The 15,269-nt window shown below is 44.8% G+C and overlaps 1 protein-coding gene across 2 annotated transcripts in view; it reads right to left on the bottom strand.

The window, feature by feature from the left end:
* Positions 1-347: 347 nt before the first annotated feature.
* Positions 348-15,269, bottom strand: part of pthlha (parathyroid hormone-like hormone a) — a 16,580-nt gene continuing 1,658 nt past the window's right edge. Inside the window, exons 1-4 of one of the 2 annotated variants that reach the window (XM_052120750.1) lie at positions 11,764-12,054; positions 11,083-11,206; positions 2,590-3,129; positions 348-1,421 (exon numbers count right to left, since the gene is read on the bottom strand). In XM_052120750.1, the coding sequence (XP_051976710.1) occupies positions 2,613-3,129; positions 11,083-11,195 (630 nt within the window). In that variant the 5' untranslated portion in view covers positions 11,196-11,206; positions 11,764-12,054 and the 3' untranslated portion in view covers positions 348-1,421; positions 2,590-2,612. Of the gene's footprint in view, positions 1,422-2,589; positions 3,130-11,082; positions 11,207-11,763; positions 12,055-15,269 lie in introns of those variants that run through there. The other variant, XM_052120751.1, reaches the window with a different exon arrangement.

The raw sequence follows: 15,269 nt of genomic DNA, 5'->3' as shown, positions 1-15,269 counted from the left end.
GAATTAATTCAATGTAATTATCCAGTGTGCTCTCTCTGAATGTCCTCTCTAGCTCATATGTAGTGTTGGGAGGTCAGGATTAATGTTATTGGTTTGTTCAGACAATTCATGCAGATGTATTTAAAAGACACCGCCCCTTTAAGTAGCTTCTATCATGTATTCAGCAACATTTTGTAGAGTAGCTAACTACTTTCTGAAAAGGTAGCTTAGCTGTAGTTTAACGACTTTAAATTATGAGTAGCTTGTAGCGGAAAGAAGCCGTTTTGGAGTAGCCCCCCACCACCACCACACAAACAAACACATACACACTTGCAAACACACGCGGACACTGCAGGCAGATGGTCAGATGTTTAATTCATTCAGTACAGGGTTTTTCTCTCAGTGCAAAAAACAAGAGTCATTCTATAGCACGTGCTGGTCACGTACAGGTCGCTCTGTAGTTTTAAAGCGCAGCTGTAGCCGGCGTAGACTGTTTTCGGAGTGGCTGACGTGAGGCACGTCCAGGACAGCAGTAAAAAGCTCTGTTCCAATCTTAAGTGAGCTGCCTCGCACTGAACCGCACTACATAGGCAGCGACTCGAATAGCGCTTCTTGTGTAAAGTGCACGAGAAAACGAATCACAACGTAGATCGAGTCTGACATAAGCATGTTGCTAAGCTAACAATGCAATACCGTAATAGGCATAGAAATACACTAATATGCACCGGGGTTTCTCTCAGTACTGATTTAAAGAAATATTCAATACATATAATGTGCATTTACTCTCAAGTCGTCACCTATCATAATCTTTATATATGAGATACTGTCGTAGAATTTGGCTAAAATGAGTTAGCTTCAAATAAACGTACCTTCGCGTCAAAAGGGTACCAATGACGCCTTAATATATTGTCAAGGTATGCAGCTTACTAGATTTTGGAACAGAGCCGTCGGCATACAGAAACATGGATGAAAAAGTTGTCAAACAGGATGAACACAAAAGGGCATGACTGTAATCTTCTTCATTCAATTGAACCACAAACTACGTCCATTAACAAAATGACCTGTATATATTTCTATATTTATATATCTAAAGTGCATTATAGTACAAAAATATAGAAGGTCAGCAGCACCTTGATAACTTTACAAAATAAATACACCATTCAAACAAAATAAATTACAGGAATTCTGACACCGTAATAGAGGCATAGTCCTAAAGAAAATCGGATACAATGAAAACAAAATAGAAATAAAGCAAAGTATTCACAAGGATCCGAATCGGCGGCTCCGTGGAGCTGTTATAATGCTTTAGCCGTTATCTTTATTTGTCATTGTCACTGTTCGGGCGCATTACGAATATTTACAGACAATAAATATTTTCCTCTCACTTGTACAGTGGACGTAACACGAGTATTTAGGTGTCCATTTCAAATGTCCTCACGGATCTAAAAAAAGAAGGTAAAACAGAGATCAGCAACATTAATACACTTTATGAACTGTTGTGGAGTAGCAACTAAAAGTAGCTACATTTTGGAGTAGTGTGAGATTAGCTCAGCTAGCATTTTTCTCGCCAATTTGGAACGCCCAATTCCCAATGCGCTCTAAGTCCTCGATCAATCCGGGTGGTGAAGGACGAATCTCAGTTGCGTCTGGGACCGTCAATCCGCTCATCTTATCACGTGGCTTGTTGAGCGCGTTACCATGGAGACGTAGCGGGTGTGGAGGCTTCACGCTATTCTCATCGATCCACGTACGACTCGCTACACGCCACATCAAGAGCGAGAACCACATTATAGCAACCACGAGGAGGTTACCCCATGTGACTCTACCCTCCCTAGCAACCGGGCCAATTTGGTTGCTAAGGAGACCTGGCTGGAGTCACTCAGCATGCCCTGGGATTCGAACTAGCGACTCCAGGTGTGATAGTCAGCGTTTTGTGCGCATGACTATTTACATTTTGACGCTGAAAGCAGATAGTAGTTTCATGATTTCTTGTCTCGTGTTGACACGGTTTTCTTACGTTAATGGCTTATTTGAAAAATATGATATTTTATACATATCTGTGTATTAGTGTGCATGCAAATGCACTCAATGTGCTAAAAATGTAGCATTGTAGCATTTTTTTCTGTTGGAAAAAGTAACTTATTAATCAAAAAGCTAGCTGAGCGGGGTTCTGGGTAGCTCAGCGAGTACTGACGCTGACTATCACACCTCGAGTCGCGAGTTGAAGCCAGGTCTACTTAGCCACCAAATTGGCCCGGTTGCTAGGGAGGGTAGAGTCACGTGGGGTAACCTCCTCATGGTCACTATAATGTGGTTCTCGCTCTCGGTGGGGCGTATGGCGAGTTGTGCGTGGATGCTGCGGAGAATAGCGTGAAGCCACCCCGCGTGCTACGTCTCCATGGTAACGCGCTCAACAAGTCACGTGATTAGTTCGGCGGATTGACGGTCTCAGACGCGGAGGCAACTGAGATTCGTCCTCCGCCACCCGGATTGAGTCACTACGCCACCACGAGGACTTCGAGCGCATTGGGAAATGGGCGTTACACATTGGGGAGGAAAAAAAAGAAATGCTGTTTTTAGTTTTATTAGTTGCAGTTTCAAAGTAATTACCGTTGTCAGAGATTGACAGTGTCTTAGTGCAGCGCCACACGCTGGCCCAAGTATGGCCGCCACTCCAGGTGGAAGCCGCTCCCGAGCTCTTCTAGCGGCGATCGGCCTAGCGAACGAGCCCTCCTCTTCCTCTTCTCCCCCTCCCGCCTCTTTCCCGCGCGGCCTTTTTTCTTCCGTTTGCCGATGTCCTTCAGCGTGCTCTCTTTGTACGTTTGCGACTTGTTGGTTTCCTGCGGGAGGTTCGTACCCTCCTCGTCCTCAAGCCGGAAGCTGATCGGCAGATTCTTCATGCCACCTGCGGGTTTCGGGTGGACGATGTCCGTTCCCATGGCAACCCCCATGCCCACGCCCATCGGCGCAGCAACAGTAAAACTGCCCCCTCCCCCGCCGCTGCTGCCGACGGCGCCGCGCTGCACCGCTTCACGGATCTCCGCTGTGTGCACTTCATGCAAGAGTTCCTGCAGCCATATGCGCCTCTTAATATCCTGTAGCGTCCGTCCTTTATCGTGCATCAGCTGCGCATGCGTCACCGAGCGCTTCCTAGAGAAGAGAAGACAGAGATCAGACTTAAGAACTAGCATTGGTTGCATTTATTTTTTTATATGCATATTATATATATATATATATTTTTTTTTCTTCAAGCAAGATTCAACTGAGGCAAAATTTTATTTAATAAGATACTATACGATAAAATTAAAATTTACAATATTTACATCAGTAATACACATTGCTGCAGGGCTGGACTGGTAATCTGGCATACCGGGCATTTTCCTGGTGGGCTGGCGCACTTTGGGGCACGATCAGGGGCAGACTGGCCATCGGGAGAACCGAGCGGGCCGGTCGCGAAACGTGCCGAATGTGCCACGCTAAGCTAAAACAAGCCGCTGCGTTATGCAGAAGGGACCATAAAACGGCGCCGCGATATGCAGAAAAGGACAGCGAACACCCCCCAGCACCCCCTCCCGCTCAACAACTTTTGTCCCATAAATATATTTGTTTTGGTAATCTTTCATCAAGTAACTTGATATTAAATTTTGCTCACACCACGCAGCCCTAACACACATGCACAGAATCTGACATTGTGCTTTTTAGCCTATATGTACACTTGTTCAACAAACGTTTTCACTGTCGCCCCTGTTCAATGTGTTTTTAGTTAAACGCAGGGGGGCTTAAGGATATCTGGCCCGTATCCAACACCTCACTGGCGCTGTTTCACCCAACCGAGCCTGCATCTAACCCAAACAAACCCGCAGGAGTGCTTATGTGAACCGCCGTGAGCCAGCGCTCTGGGCCGAGGGACTTTTCCAACCGTGTTCTAGCGCACCTCCACGGTCCACGTGCAATATTAAACATAGTACATCAAAACTGTCTAGAGCCGAAAGTGGCAAAAGCCAATAATCACAGGTTTTATTGGAGGGGAGCTGATTAAACAGGCAGCCTAAACTCTCATCGCAATAACTCTAATTAATGGTGCCATTGTGTCCCGGTGTAAATCATTTGGAGGTCTTAGCGAGGCCAGACCTGACAGCCAACGGGCCCCGCCGTCGAAGTGCTCTCTGCTACCGTGTGCACTTTTGGATACTCGGGTGTACCGTCCAAATGTCTTGAAACAATTACACATATCTCATAGCCGTGCAGCACACAAGCCAAAGTAAAGCATAATTCAGTGCTATTCCAAAATATCCACTCTTTAAACATGGAGAGACCAGCGGAGGGTCGTGACCGCTGCTCGGGTTAAAATGCACACAGCCGTGTGACCATGAGGGGGCAGCAGAGGGCACGACTCAAAACCATGGTCAGATCAGGACACACTGTAATACACCCACACTTCCTGAATTACAGCACGTACTATTACTTGACCGAAGAAACAGCAAAACAGCAAATCATTCCTCACTGTACTTTACAAAACATTCTGGGTTGATGACAAGGGCTGCAATAATGAATTGATAGTTAACCTACACAAGCAGTCAACACTTTGAAAACACTCCAATGGCAAAATCGTCAGGATTCGTCTGACTTCTCTAAATGTGGCTAATTCGTATGATGTCATGCACTCGTTTGAATTTCTACAACTTTCACTACAGTTGATGACATCATCAACACGCAATAATTACTAGCTTCCTGTCAGGATTGGTTACTTTAGATAAGGGGTTTGGATAAGGGCATAATATTAATAAGTATGTCGTTAGCGCCTCGTGCGCGGAACTCACGTATGAGTTTATGCGAACAACATCGCGCGAGACCATATGAAATAGTCCACATTACCGAATTTTCCACATTTTAGAATAATAGTAAAGTCATCAAAACTATGAAATTACACAAATGGAAGAATTATGTAGTGACCCAAAATTATGAAAACAAATCAAAACTGTCTTATAGTACTTAAAGTAGCCACAATTTGTCTAGATTACGTAAAGTTTTTTTATTTGTATTTTTTTTTAACTTTCGCCCCAATTTGGAATGCCAAATTCCCAGTGCGATCTAATGGTGCGTTCCACGTAGCGCGATTACATACAAAGTCAATGCAAAGACGCAAATCAGATGCAAATTCGCGGCAGGCGTCGCGAATAAAGCGAATGCGCGAAGCGGAAATCGCTTCATTCGCGTGTTCGCGCGACGTTGAAATATTTGAACTCGGGTAAAATATCCGCATGACACGTTGTCACGAAAGCGTTCAGTATTGAGATTGTCTGGATGTCACTGATGTAGTAGCAGAAGAAATCAGCGAAAAATGGACGAAAAAATGGTTGTGGGGACGCGGAATAGTATGACACGACGTCAACGTATCTGGGACTACCACAACAGATACAGAGCAGCAATCGTTGTGATATCGGCCATGGTTGATGGCGGAAAGATACGTTGTCGTAGAAGCCCCACCTCCTGTCCTTTTCCGGAAGAGAAGGGGGAATACTCGCAGGTTCGCGTTACTCGGGTGTATTTAATCTAGCGGTCAAAATCGCGGGAACAATGCAAGGCGAATCTTTCCACACTGTATGTGAACACACCATAAGTCCTTGGGGTGGCGTAGTGACTCGCCTCAATCCGGGTGTCGGAAGATGAATCTCAGTTGCTTTCCCGTCTTATACCGTCAACCCGCGAATCTTACCACGTGACGAGCGCGTTACCACAGAGACGTGGAGCGCATGGAGGCTTCACACTATTCTCCGCGGCATTATAGTGACCACGAGGAGGTTACCCCATGTGAATCTACCCTCCCTAGCAACCGGGCCAAATTGGTTGCTAAGGAGACTTGGCTGGAGTCATTCAAACTCGCGACTCCAGGTGTGAAAGTGAACATCAATACTCGCTGAGATACACAGACCACCGTAAACGTATTGAAGGAATTTCCATGTATGCTTCTTTATCAGTGTGACCCCGCCCCCTTAAGCGCGCACCAGACCGTCATGAATAAACCCTCAGGAATGTTTTCATTAGTCATCTCAAACACGCAGTCACCTGTGAATAGTTCAGGCTTTAGAAAGGTCGTAAATGGATCTGATGCCAACAAACAGCTGGTAGTTTTCAATAACAGTTTATTGACTTTTTGGTTTTTGAAGAACAGCGTTGTGTGGCTAATCAGCGCTGTGATTGAGTCGACCAATGAAAACATTCCTGAGGGTTTAGTCATGACTGCGGGGAGTGGTTTGCACTTAAGTGGTCTGGGGGGTCACACTCTTTGATTCTGAGAAACAAATTCAGTCAAGTGTGTATGTACTTTTGCCTCGCGGTACACGGTGGAAAAGAGTGTTTAAGGCAAGCAGAGCATGAGAACGCTTTATAATGCAGATGTGGAAGCATTAAACAGGTAAACGTTGCTCCAGTCTTTCTTGAATCTGCATATGGAGGCATAAACACAAAGCGGTTTTCCAGGCTGGTTAAAGTGATCCTTGAGATAATTCCTTGCCAGGCGTGGAGCGATGACTTTTCCTTTCTTTGGAAAGTGGCTTTATTCCCCTCCAGTGGCTCCTAAATAATGCTACGCTTCCTGGCAGCATGTGATATTCTCCTCTCTTCTGTCACCTCGTATTATTTTCTTAATGTACTCGGACAGATTTATGAGTGAGAAGCGTCCTGAAAGAGCAGAGCTATCCCGTAAAGTCGCTGCGTGTCTTCAGGCGGTCATGAAGACAATAGCTGGCTTCAGGACAGATGGCGTCTCAGTCCACACTCGCACCTTCTCAGGTGTTTGGACTTTATTTCCAACGCCGCGAACAGATCTACGATATTTATTGAAAATTTCATCCTGGTAAATCGTATAAAAGGGTCGATTACATTTATGAGGAAAGGTCACATGTGACGGTGAACAGGGTAAAAATATACCCGACTGCTGCTGGACAAACATCAACAAATCAATTATCTGTCTGTCTCTCTACCTGTCTCTCTCTCTATCTGTCTATCTCTCTATCTGTCTGTCTGTCTCTCTATCTGTCTGTCTGTCTGTCTATCTACCTGTCTGTCTGTCTATCTGTCTGTCTATATATCCATCTATCTACCTGTCTGTCTGTCTCTCTATCTGTCTATCTCTCTCTATCTGTCTGTCTATTTTTCTGTTGGTCTCTCTCTCTGTATATCTATCTGTCTATCTGTCTATCTATCTCCATTTGTCTATCTGTCTGTCTGTCTATCTCCATTTGTCTATCTATCTATCTATCTATCTATCTATCTATCTATCTATCTATCTATCTATCTATCTATCTATCTATCTGTCTGTCTGTCTGTCTGTCTATCTATCTACCTGTCTGTCTATCTCCATTTGTCTGTCTCTCTATCTGTCTGTCTGTCTGTCTGTCTGTCTGTCTGTCTGTCTATCTATCTATCTACCTGTCTGTCTGTCTCTCTATCTATGGTTATAAAGTGAATTATGTAAGAATTAATAAGTGGAACTAATTCAGACAAAACTCACATTTCACTAAATGATCTTTTATTTGTGTTTTTACTCTTGAGATCTGCACTTAAACCTCGACACAAGTTTTAAAGCCAGAAACAGGGAGAGAAAACTCTCAGTGTGGCATCCGTCCAGACGTTCGTTTCTAGCATACCTGAAGATAATTGCAGCTTTGTGCTGCTTTAATTAAAAAAACAGATGGGCAGAGAGAGAGAGAGCGTGCTGCGTTCTCCCCCTGTGATGCATGCGGTCTGAATGATCTCCGGTTCATGTGTGTTTCATCTTTGCAGGCCGAGCTGGCTCGGGTTCAAGTCAAACTCCAGTAGGAGGTATTGTCCTGGAGAGCAGATGGACTTGTCAGCATTAGCTTGTTATAAACGGAGAACGCCCCTCTCTGATGAGCCATGAGATCACAACGATAAAAGTGCGAAAGTGAACGCTGTTGAAAGAGGAACTTGTGTTGTTTGGCCACCGACTGAAATCATGCGATTCTCTGTCCTTCAAACAAAGTCTTGGAGCGATCGTTTGGCCAAAACACAATCAGATGGATGCAAATTCAAGGCCTAAACTGTGTTAACCCTCACTGACTCATCCACATGCACTCGCTTACTGTTCAGGCTGACGGGGTGTGTGTATTTCTACCTCTCCAGTCCAGTGTCTTTAGGCCACGCCCACACTAATATGTGAATTGCATTTATTTCTTTATTTTCCTTCACCGAAAACGCTCTCCATTACCGCAAACTTTGGAAAACGATGATGTTAGGACATTGAAAACGGAAATCAATGTTTTGGCAAATCGTCAGGATTCGTACGACGTCTCCAAATTTGGCTAATTCGTACGATAGCGTGCGACTGCACTCGTTTGTATCCCTACAAATTTCACTATAGCCAGTGATGCCGCTGGACATCGTTTCCATCTAATACGCAACAATTACTTGCTTCCGTCACACACAACAGCTTCCTGTCACGATTGGTTACGTTTGGATAAGGGCATAATATTAATAAGTATGTCGTTAACGCCTCGTGCGTGGAACTCGCGCTTACTCCCGCATAAAACACGTCGTACGAGTTTATGCGAACAATATCGCGCAAAACCGTACGAAATAGCCCACTCGTAAATTACGTACGAATTGTTTTCATATAACGTTAATTAAAATTATAACATCGAATCCCAAAAAGAAAACTTAAAGCTCAGTGGTAAAGACGCTGGCTACTAACCCTGGAGTTTGCTAGTTCGCTAGTTCGAATCCCAGGGCGTGCTGATTGACTCCAGCCAGGTCTCCTTAGCAACCAAATTGGCCCGGTTGCTAGGGAGGGTAGAGTCACATGGGGTAACCTCCTCGCGGTCGCTATAATGTGGTTCGTTCTTGGTGGGGCGCGTGGTGAGTTGGGCGTGGATGCCGCGGTGGATGGCGTGAAGTCTCCGCGTGTGCTACGTTTCCGTGGTAACGCGCTCAACAAGCCACGTGATAAGATGCGCGGATTGGCGGTCTCAGACGCGGTGACAGCTGGGTCCTCCGCCACACGGATTGAGGCGAGTCGCTACGCCACCACGAGGACTTAAAAGCGCATTGGGGATTGGGCAAAAATACCCCCCCCCCCCCAAATTTTTTTTTTTATTTTCTGCTACAAGCATCGCCCTCATCAAACCACTGATTGTGCCAATGTTATGAACATCGACTGCTCATACAAAACAAAATGAAACTATAAGTGGCATTTTGTATTTATATATACACAATTTTGTCCCCTCAAGTAAACCTACGAAAACGGCACAGTCCTGCATTAATGCCTCAAATCGCCCTGGATGATCTAAACCAAAGTGTGTGGGCTCTTTGAAGCCATCGTCTCTCTCAGACACACGCGCTCACATCATTAAAAGCCGATCTGATGTTGCGGAGGTGCTGGCAGGAGCGACGGATCACAGACAGTGGGGGGAGAGCTGCGTTCCAGAGCTCCGTGGAAGCATGTTTTGCATTTTGGGCCCCGCTCGGGGGTTCGCGGGACATAAAAGCGTGCTTGCTCGGCTTCAGCGGGGAGAGGCCCGTTTGACTTGGGCTCCCGCCTAACTCCGCATCAGCAATCTCTCTTTCTCTTTCTCTCTCTCTCTCTGTAAACCAAGTGAGCTGCCTACATGAAGCCTTAACCCTTAAATGCATATCTCATTCGGGACCTCATTCCAACCCCTCTACCTCATCCATTATTTAGAGTTATGCCCACACCTCCTCAGTATTCCTCAATGTTTCCTTTATGCATAGTGTAACAATAATATATATGAACATTTTCTGATTGCTTCGTTTACATCCTGTGAGTTTACTAACATACTACACATGCAAATCATTCGTGCTATTTGTTCCTCAAGGTGGCGCTGTTGTATCAGTGAGTGACGTTTGACGTTGCTACTTGAAGAAGCAATGTGGAGCAAACTATAGCAAGTTTAACACATGAACAGTATGATGTGACTATTTGGGTGTATTCATTAAATTCTGTATGTTACACTTCTATTTAGAAAACATATGTGTAGCACCTTACAAAATGTAAACAATTTGTAAAATGTAAAAAAATCCCATTCCATCATTGGTTGCATCATCTCTGATTTTCTCCCAATTTGGAATATCCAATTCCCAATTTTTGCTCTAAGTCCTCATGGTGACACAGTGACTCAATGGGACTCATATGGCTAATCTCAGCGGCCTCCGCGTCTGAGACTGTCAATCCGCACATCTTATCATGTGACTTGTTGAGCACGTTGCCACGGTAACAAGGCTTCACGCTATTCTCCGCGACATCCACGCCCAACTCACCAGGTGCCCCCACCAAGAGCGAGAACCACATTATAGCGACCACGAGGAGGTTACCCCATGTGACTCTACCCTCCCTAGCAACCAGACCAATTTGGTTGCTAAGGAGACCTGGCTGGAGTCACTCAGCACGTCCGGGATTCATCTGGGCATATTGTAGATGCATTTGCGATAGATAAACGTGCCGGGTTGCATTGTGCCCCAGGTACAATGTTTGGTGAAACTTCCATGCAATTAAGGGTTAAAGGGATAGTTCACCCAAAAACGTTAAGTGTCATTATTTGCTCACTCTCATGACGTTCCAAACCTGACTTTCTGTTTTCCTTAGACCACAAAAAGAAATGTTAGACAGAATGCCTCAGTCACCATTCATTTTCATTGTACGGAAAAAAAAGAGCTATCTTGTGTTTCACACAAGACAGAAAGACGTATAGGTTTGGAATGACATGAGAGTGAGTAAATGATGACAGAATTGACATTTCTATAGGCAGCTCAGTAGGTTCACTTGGAGCATCTTATGTTATGTCTCACTATCAGAGAACGGAGTTTGTGAGGTTTGTGCAGACAGCGGGCATCAGTGGTGGAGCGGGCGGCACAAAAGCATGTCTGTGTGTGCAGCAGGTGGCCTGCAGAGCATCTGGGTGGCATCCCCGGAGCCCGCACCCCGCTTGCCCTCAAAGCCTGAGCAAACACACCGGTGGGCAGCGAGTATCAAAACACGATCGCCAACCTGCACATTTTCCAGTGCATTACAGACAACCAACAATAATAATACCATCTAAAAGCTCTCCGGAAGACTCAAACACTTACATTCGGCTGCTGAGGGCATCGACGGGCCGGCCGTGGTGCGGAACAGGAGAACACAGTAAAAACAGAGCGAAGAACCACTGCTGGAGAACCCTTCCAGAACACAACATCCTCATCGTCTCTCGATCTGAACACAAAACACAAACAGATCAACACATTTATTTATTTATTTCATCATGCATCGACTTTATGCGTCCCAGAAGTGCATTTGCATCTGCGAGAAGAGATTTCGTTTTATTCGAATTATTGACATGTTTGACTAAATCTGAACGATCCTTTTGATCTCAAAGCTGATGCTTGAAATTCATTTATAATGATTACTTTATTTAATAATGATAATTACAATATTCGGAGCTTATAGTGAAGCAAAAGCGTCCAGGATGCACGGGAAACCCTTTAATAATGTTCACATTTACGCATCTCTGGATGATGTTGCTTAAATGATAAAAGAAGCTGAAATATCAGACTTTCACCGTTTTGACGAGTACTATACTGCTAACGAATTAGCCTGCAAGAGTACTTCTTTAAACGACTAAATAGCTGCGAATGACTGAAGAATATTTTTCTCCCACCACAAACTCCAGCCTCCAGAGAGACACGGCGGTCTTTAACTCAAACCAGAAAAGACGAATTGCAGCAAGTCCTCGGAGCCACAACAAAACCCCAACGAGGAAAGCAACTTACTCAAGACGATGATGCCCGCGTCTCCGATTCTTCTGTCCTGCGAGACAGAGCAAACGCGTCCTCAAAGTTCCCAGACTGCGATCAAACAGATAAGTAAGTGCCTGCGGTCGGCCCAGGTGAAAGTGTCCTTTAAATACTCTCAGATGTCCCGTGTCAAACTCTCCCAGAAACCTTTTCTTATTCTGTGTCTGATATGATCTCCCGACCAAACAACACGAGCTGTAGAGGAATCCACAGGCGATCGGTGTGTGTGTGATGTGACTGAGAGTGTCTGTGGTGGGCTCCGCTCTGTTATAGTCCCACCAACTCTGTGATGGGAAGTTTCAGAAGTGTCTGTGCAGGTTGAGAGGGAGGGAAGAGAGGTAAAGGGCGGGGAGGTTACAGCTGGGGGAGTCCTAACAAAGACTCTGTCCGAATATAAGGAGTTTATATGAGAGAGAGAGAGAGTGAGAGAGAGACAGAGAGTGAGAGAGACAGAGAGAGAGAGAGACAGAGTGAGAGAGAGACAGAGAGAGAGAGAGACAGAGAGAGAGAGACAGAGAGTGAGAGAGAGAGAGAGAGAGAGAGAGAGAGTGAGAGAGAGACAGAGAGAGAGAGTGAGAGAGACAGAGAGAGAGAGAGATGTGGCAAGAGGGTGGCAGCAGTTTTAGAAATTATGTTTCAAGAGAAAGTTTCACTTGTGAAATACGCTTGATGATGCATTAAGATGCGTGTAAATCTCTCTCACTGACACATACAGTGCTGCCAAAACACTTTGTTCAATTAAAGGGGTAGTTCACTCAAAAACTCATCCCCATGCCATCCCAGATGTGTGACTTTCTTTCCTCTGTGGAGCAAAAATGACGATTTTTAGAGGAGTATTTCAGCTCTGTGGGTCCATACAGTGCAAGTGAATGGTGACCAGCTCCAAAAAAGCACATAAAGGCAGCATAAAAGTAATCCAGACGACTCTAGGCACGATTTCAAGCTCGATTATACTTCTTATAGCGCCGGCGTCAAGCGCTGAGGAGACTGCTGACAAGATTTAAAATTTGAGTCGCTAGTTCGAATCCAGGGCGTGCTGAGTGACTCCAGCCAGGTCTCTTTAGCAACCAAATTAGGGTAGTGTGGTCGCTATAATGTGGTTCACGCTCTCGGTGGGGCGCGTGGTGAGTTGGGCGTGGATGCCGTGTCTCCATGGCAACGCACTCAACAAGTCACGCGATGAGTTATATTTTGGTCTGTTCTCACCCAAACTCGATTGGATGCCTTCTGAAGACAAGGATTAAACCCCTAGAGTCATATGGAGAACTTTTAAGCTGCATTTATGTGCTTTTTCGGAGCTGGTCACTATTCACTTGCACTGTATGGACCTACATATTGATCTGTTTCTTACACACATCTATCATATCATTTCTGAAGACATGGATTAAACCATTGGAGTCGTATGGATTACTTTTATGCTGCCTTTATGTGCTTTATGGAGCTTCAAAGTTCTGGTCACCATTCACTTGCATTGTATGGACCTACATATTGATCTGTTTCTTACACACATCTACCATATCACTTCTGAAGACATGGATTAAACCACTGGAGTCATATGGAGAACTTTTAAGCTGCATTTATGTGCTTTTTTGGAGCTGGTCACCATTCACTTGCACTGTATGGACCCACAGAGCTGAAATACTCCTCTAAAAATCGTCATTTTTGCTCCACAGAGGAAAGAAAGTCATACAGGTTTGGAACGATGTGAGGGTGAGTAAATGATGACAGGTGACAGGTTGATTTTGGGGTGAACTATCCCTACTATCCCTTTAAGTCACACTTAAAAATGTCTGAATGTCATTGCATTAGTTGATCAAATAAAGCAAGTTTGTTTGCAAACAAAGTGTTTCTCAGAACTGACTTTTAAACTTCTGCAAACTTCCCACATTTGCTGCTACTGAGGTTGCGGTACGGGTAGGTTTAGGGGTTTTGGGTTAAGGTCAGAGGTAAAGTTAACTACATATGTCATTAAATGGAACAACATGTATGTACATACTAAGTACATTGTATCAAATGGTTAAGTACATAGTCGTTAAGGCCACCTAATATAAAGTGGGTCCAAATTGTCTTTCCATTTCTTTGCTTTAGGGAGATCTCAGAGCTCAAGCCCAGTGAAACCTTAATGCGTTCCAGGACTAAATGAACCAGTGGGCTTATGAGTAATCCTTAAACACTCTTCTACATTTTCAGAAAACCTATTTATCCCTCTAATATTATTATAACTAATCTTACATCAGTCATATTAATATCACACAGTAAGTTCATTTGCAAGCTGTGGACACTGGCGGATGTTAAGATGTTTGGTGAAGGTCCGTTCGCTTCAAATCTGTGCATTCGCTCCACTTTGCATTTCCCAAAATAGTGACTCATTGTGGCTTCTCCGCAGATTATCGATTTTCACGGCTGTCTCGATGGTAAACGGTTCATTCATGCAACACAGGAAACTGTTATTTCTCCGAGGTGAAACCTCAAATGAGTCGATCGTTGACATACAATACGAGTACAGAGCTGTAAATTAAGTTGGGTACTAGCACAGCTCAGACCATTGTTCTTGGGAGAATTAATGAGAACCAGTAATCATGACCACGAGGAGGTTACCCCATGTGACTCTACCCTCCCTAGCAACCGGGCCAATATGGTTGCTTAGGAGACTCACAGCATGTGGAGACTCATGCTACTCTCCACGATCCACACACAACTCACCACACGCCCCATTGAGAGAACCACTAATCACCACCACGAGGAGGTTACCCCATGTGACTCTACCCTCCCTAGCAACCGGGCCAATTTGGTTGCTAAGGAGACCTGACTGGCGTCACTGGATTCGAACTCGCGACTCCAGGTGTTGTAGTCAGCGTCAATACTCGCTGAGCTACCCAGGCTCCATAAATGGGGTTTTAATTCGCTTCATGTGTGTTCGCAAAAAACCCGCCAGTGTGAACAAATGCGTTTGTTTACCAACGCTGGCAAATCTATCTGACTCTGACAACGTCTGACGTCATTGAGCTCAAGGGAACAAGATTTTCTCTTTGAAGATCTGTGGAACAATTTGAAGGTCAACATGTTTACAAAATAGCTAAATTGCTGTCTGTTGTGGTGAGCGTCTCTGGTTGGCTCGTGACGACGTATCAGGTTCGCACTCGATCGTATGCAATAACATGCAGATCTTCTACACATGAAAGCGCCGCGCGCAAATGATAAAATGTAATGTATGCGGGACCTTTCTCATTTTACAAGTTTACATGCTGATCTTGTTAAAGCTCCACTTCGGTCATACAGGTCTCGTCTACCTGTTTCAGCTCCTGTGGTCCACCCTTTAACACACACACACACACACACACACACACACACACACACACACACACACACACACACGCTTACATAAGGGTTTTGCTTTGAGTTGGAAAAAAGGACCTCATTCGGGGGCACTCTGTAGAGTATACTTTACCTGCACATAAACAGGTGAAAAAAACAACTCTTTC

Source organism: Xyrauchen texanus, chromosome 47, assembly GCF_025860055.1.
Source record: "Xyrauchen texanus isolate HMW12.3.18 chromosome 47, RBS_HiC_50CHRs, whole genome shotgun sequence".
In the NCBI taxonomy this organism is placed as follows: Eukaryota; Metazoa; Chordata; class Actinopteri; order Cypriniformes; family Catostomidae; genus Xyrauchen; species Xyrauchen texanus.
This window is presented reverse-complemented; position numbering and strand designations above follow the sequence as displayed.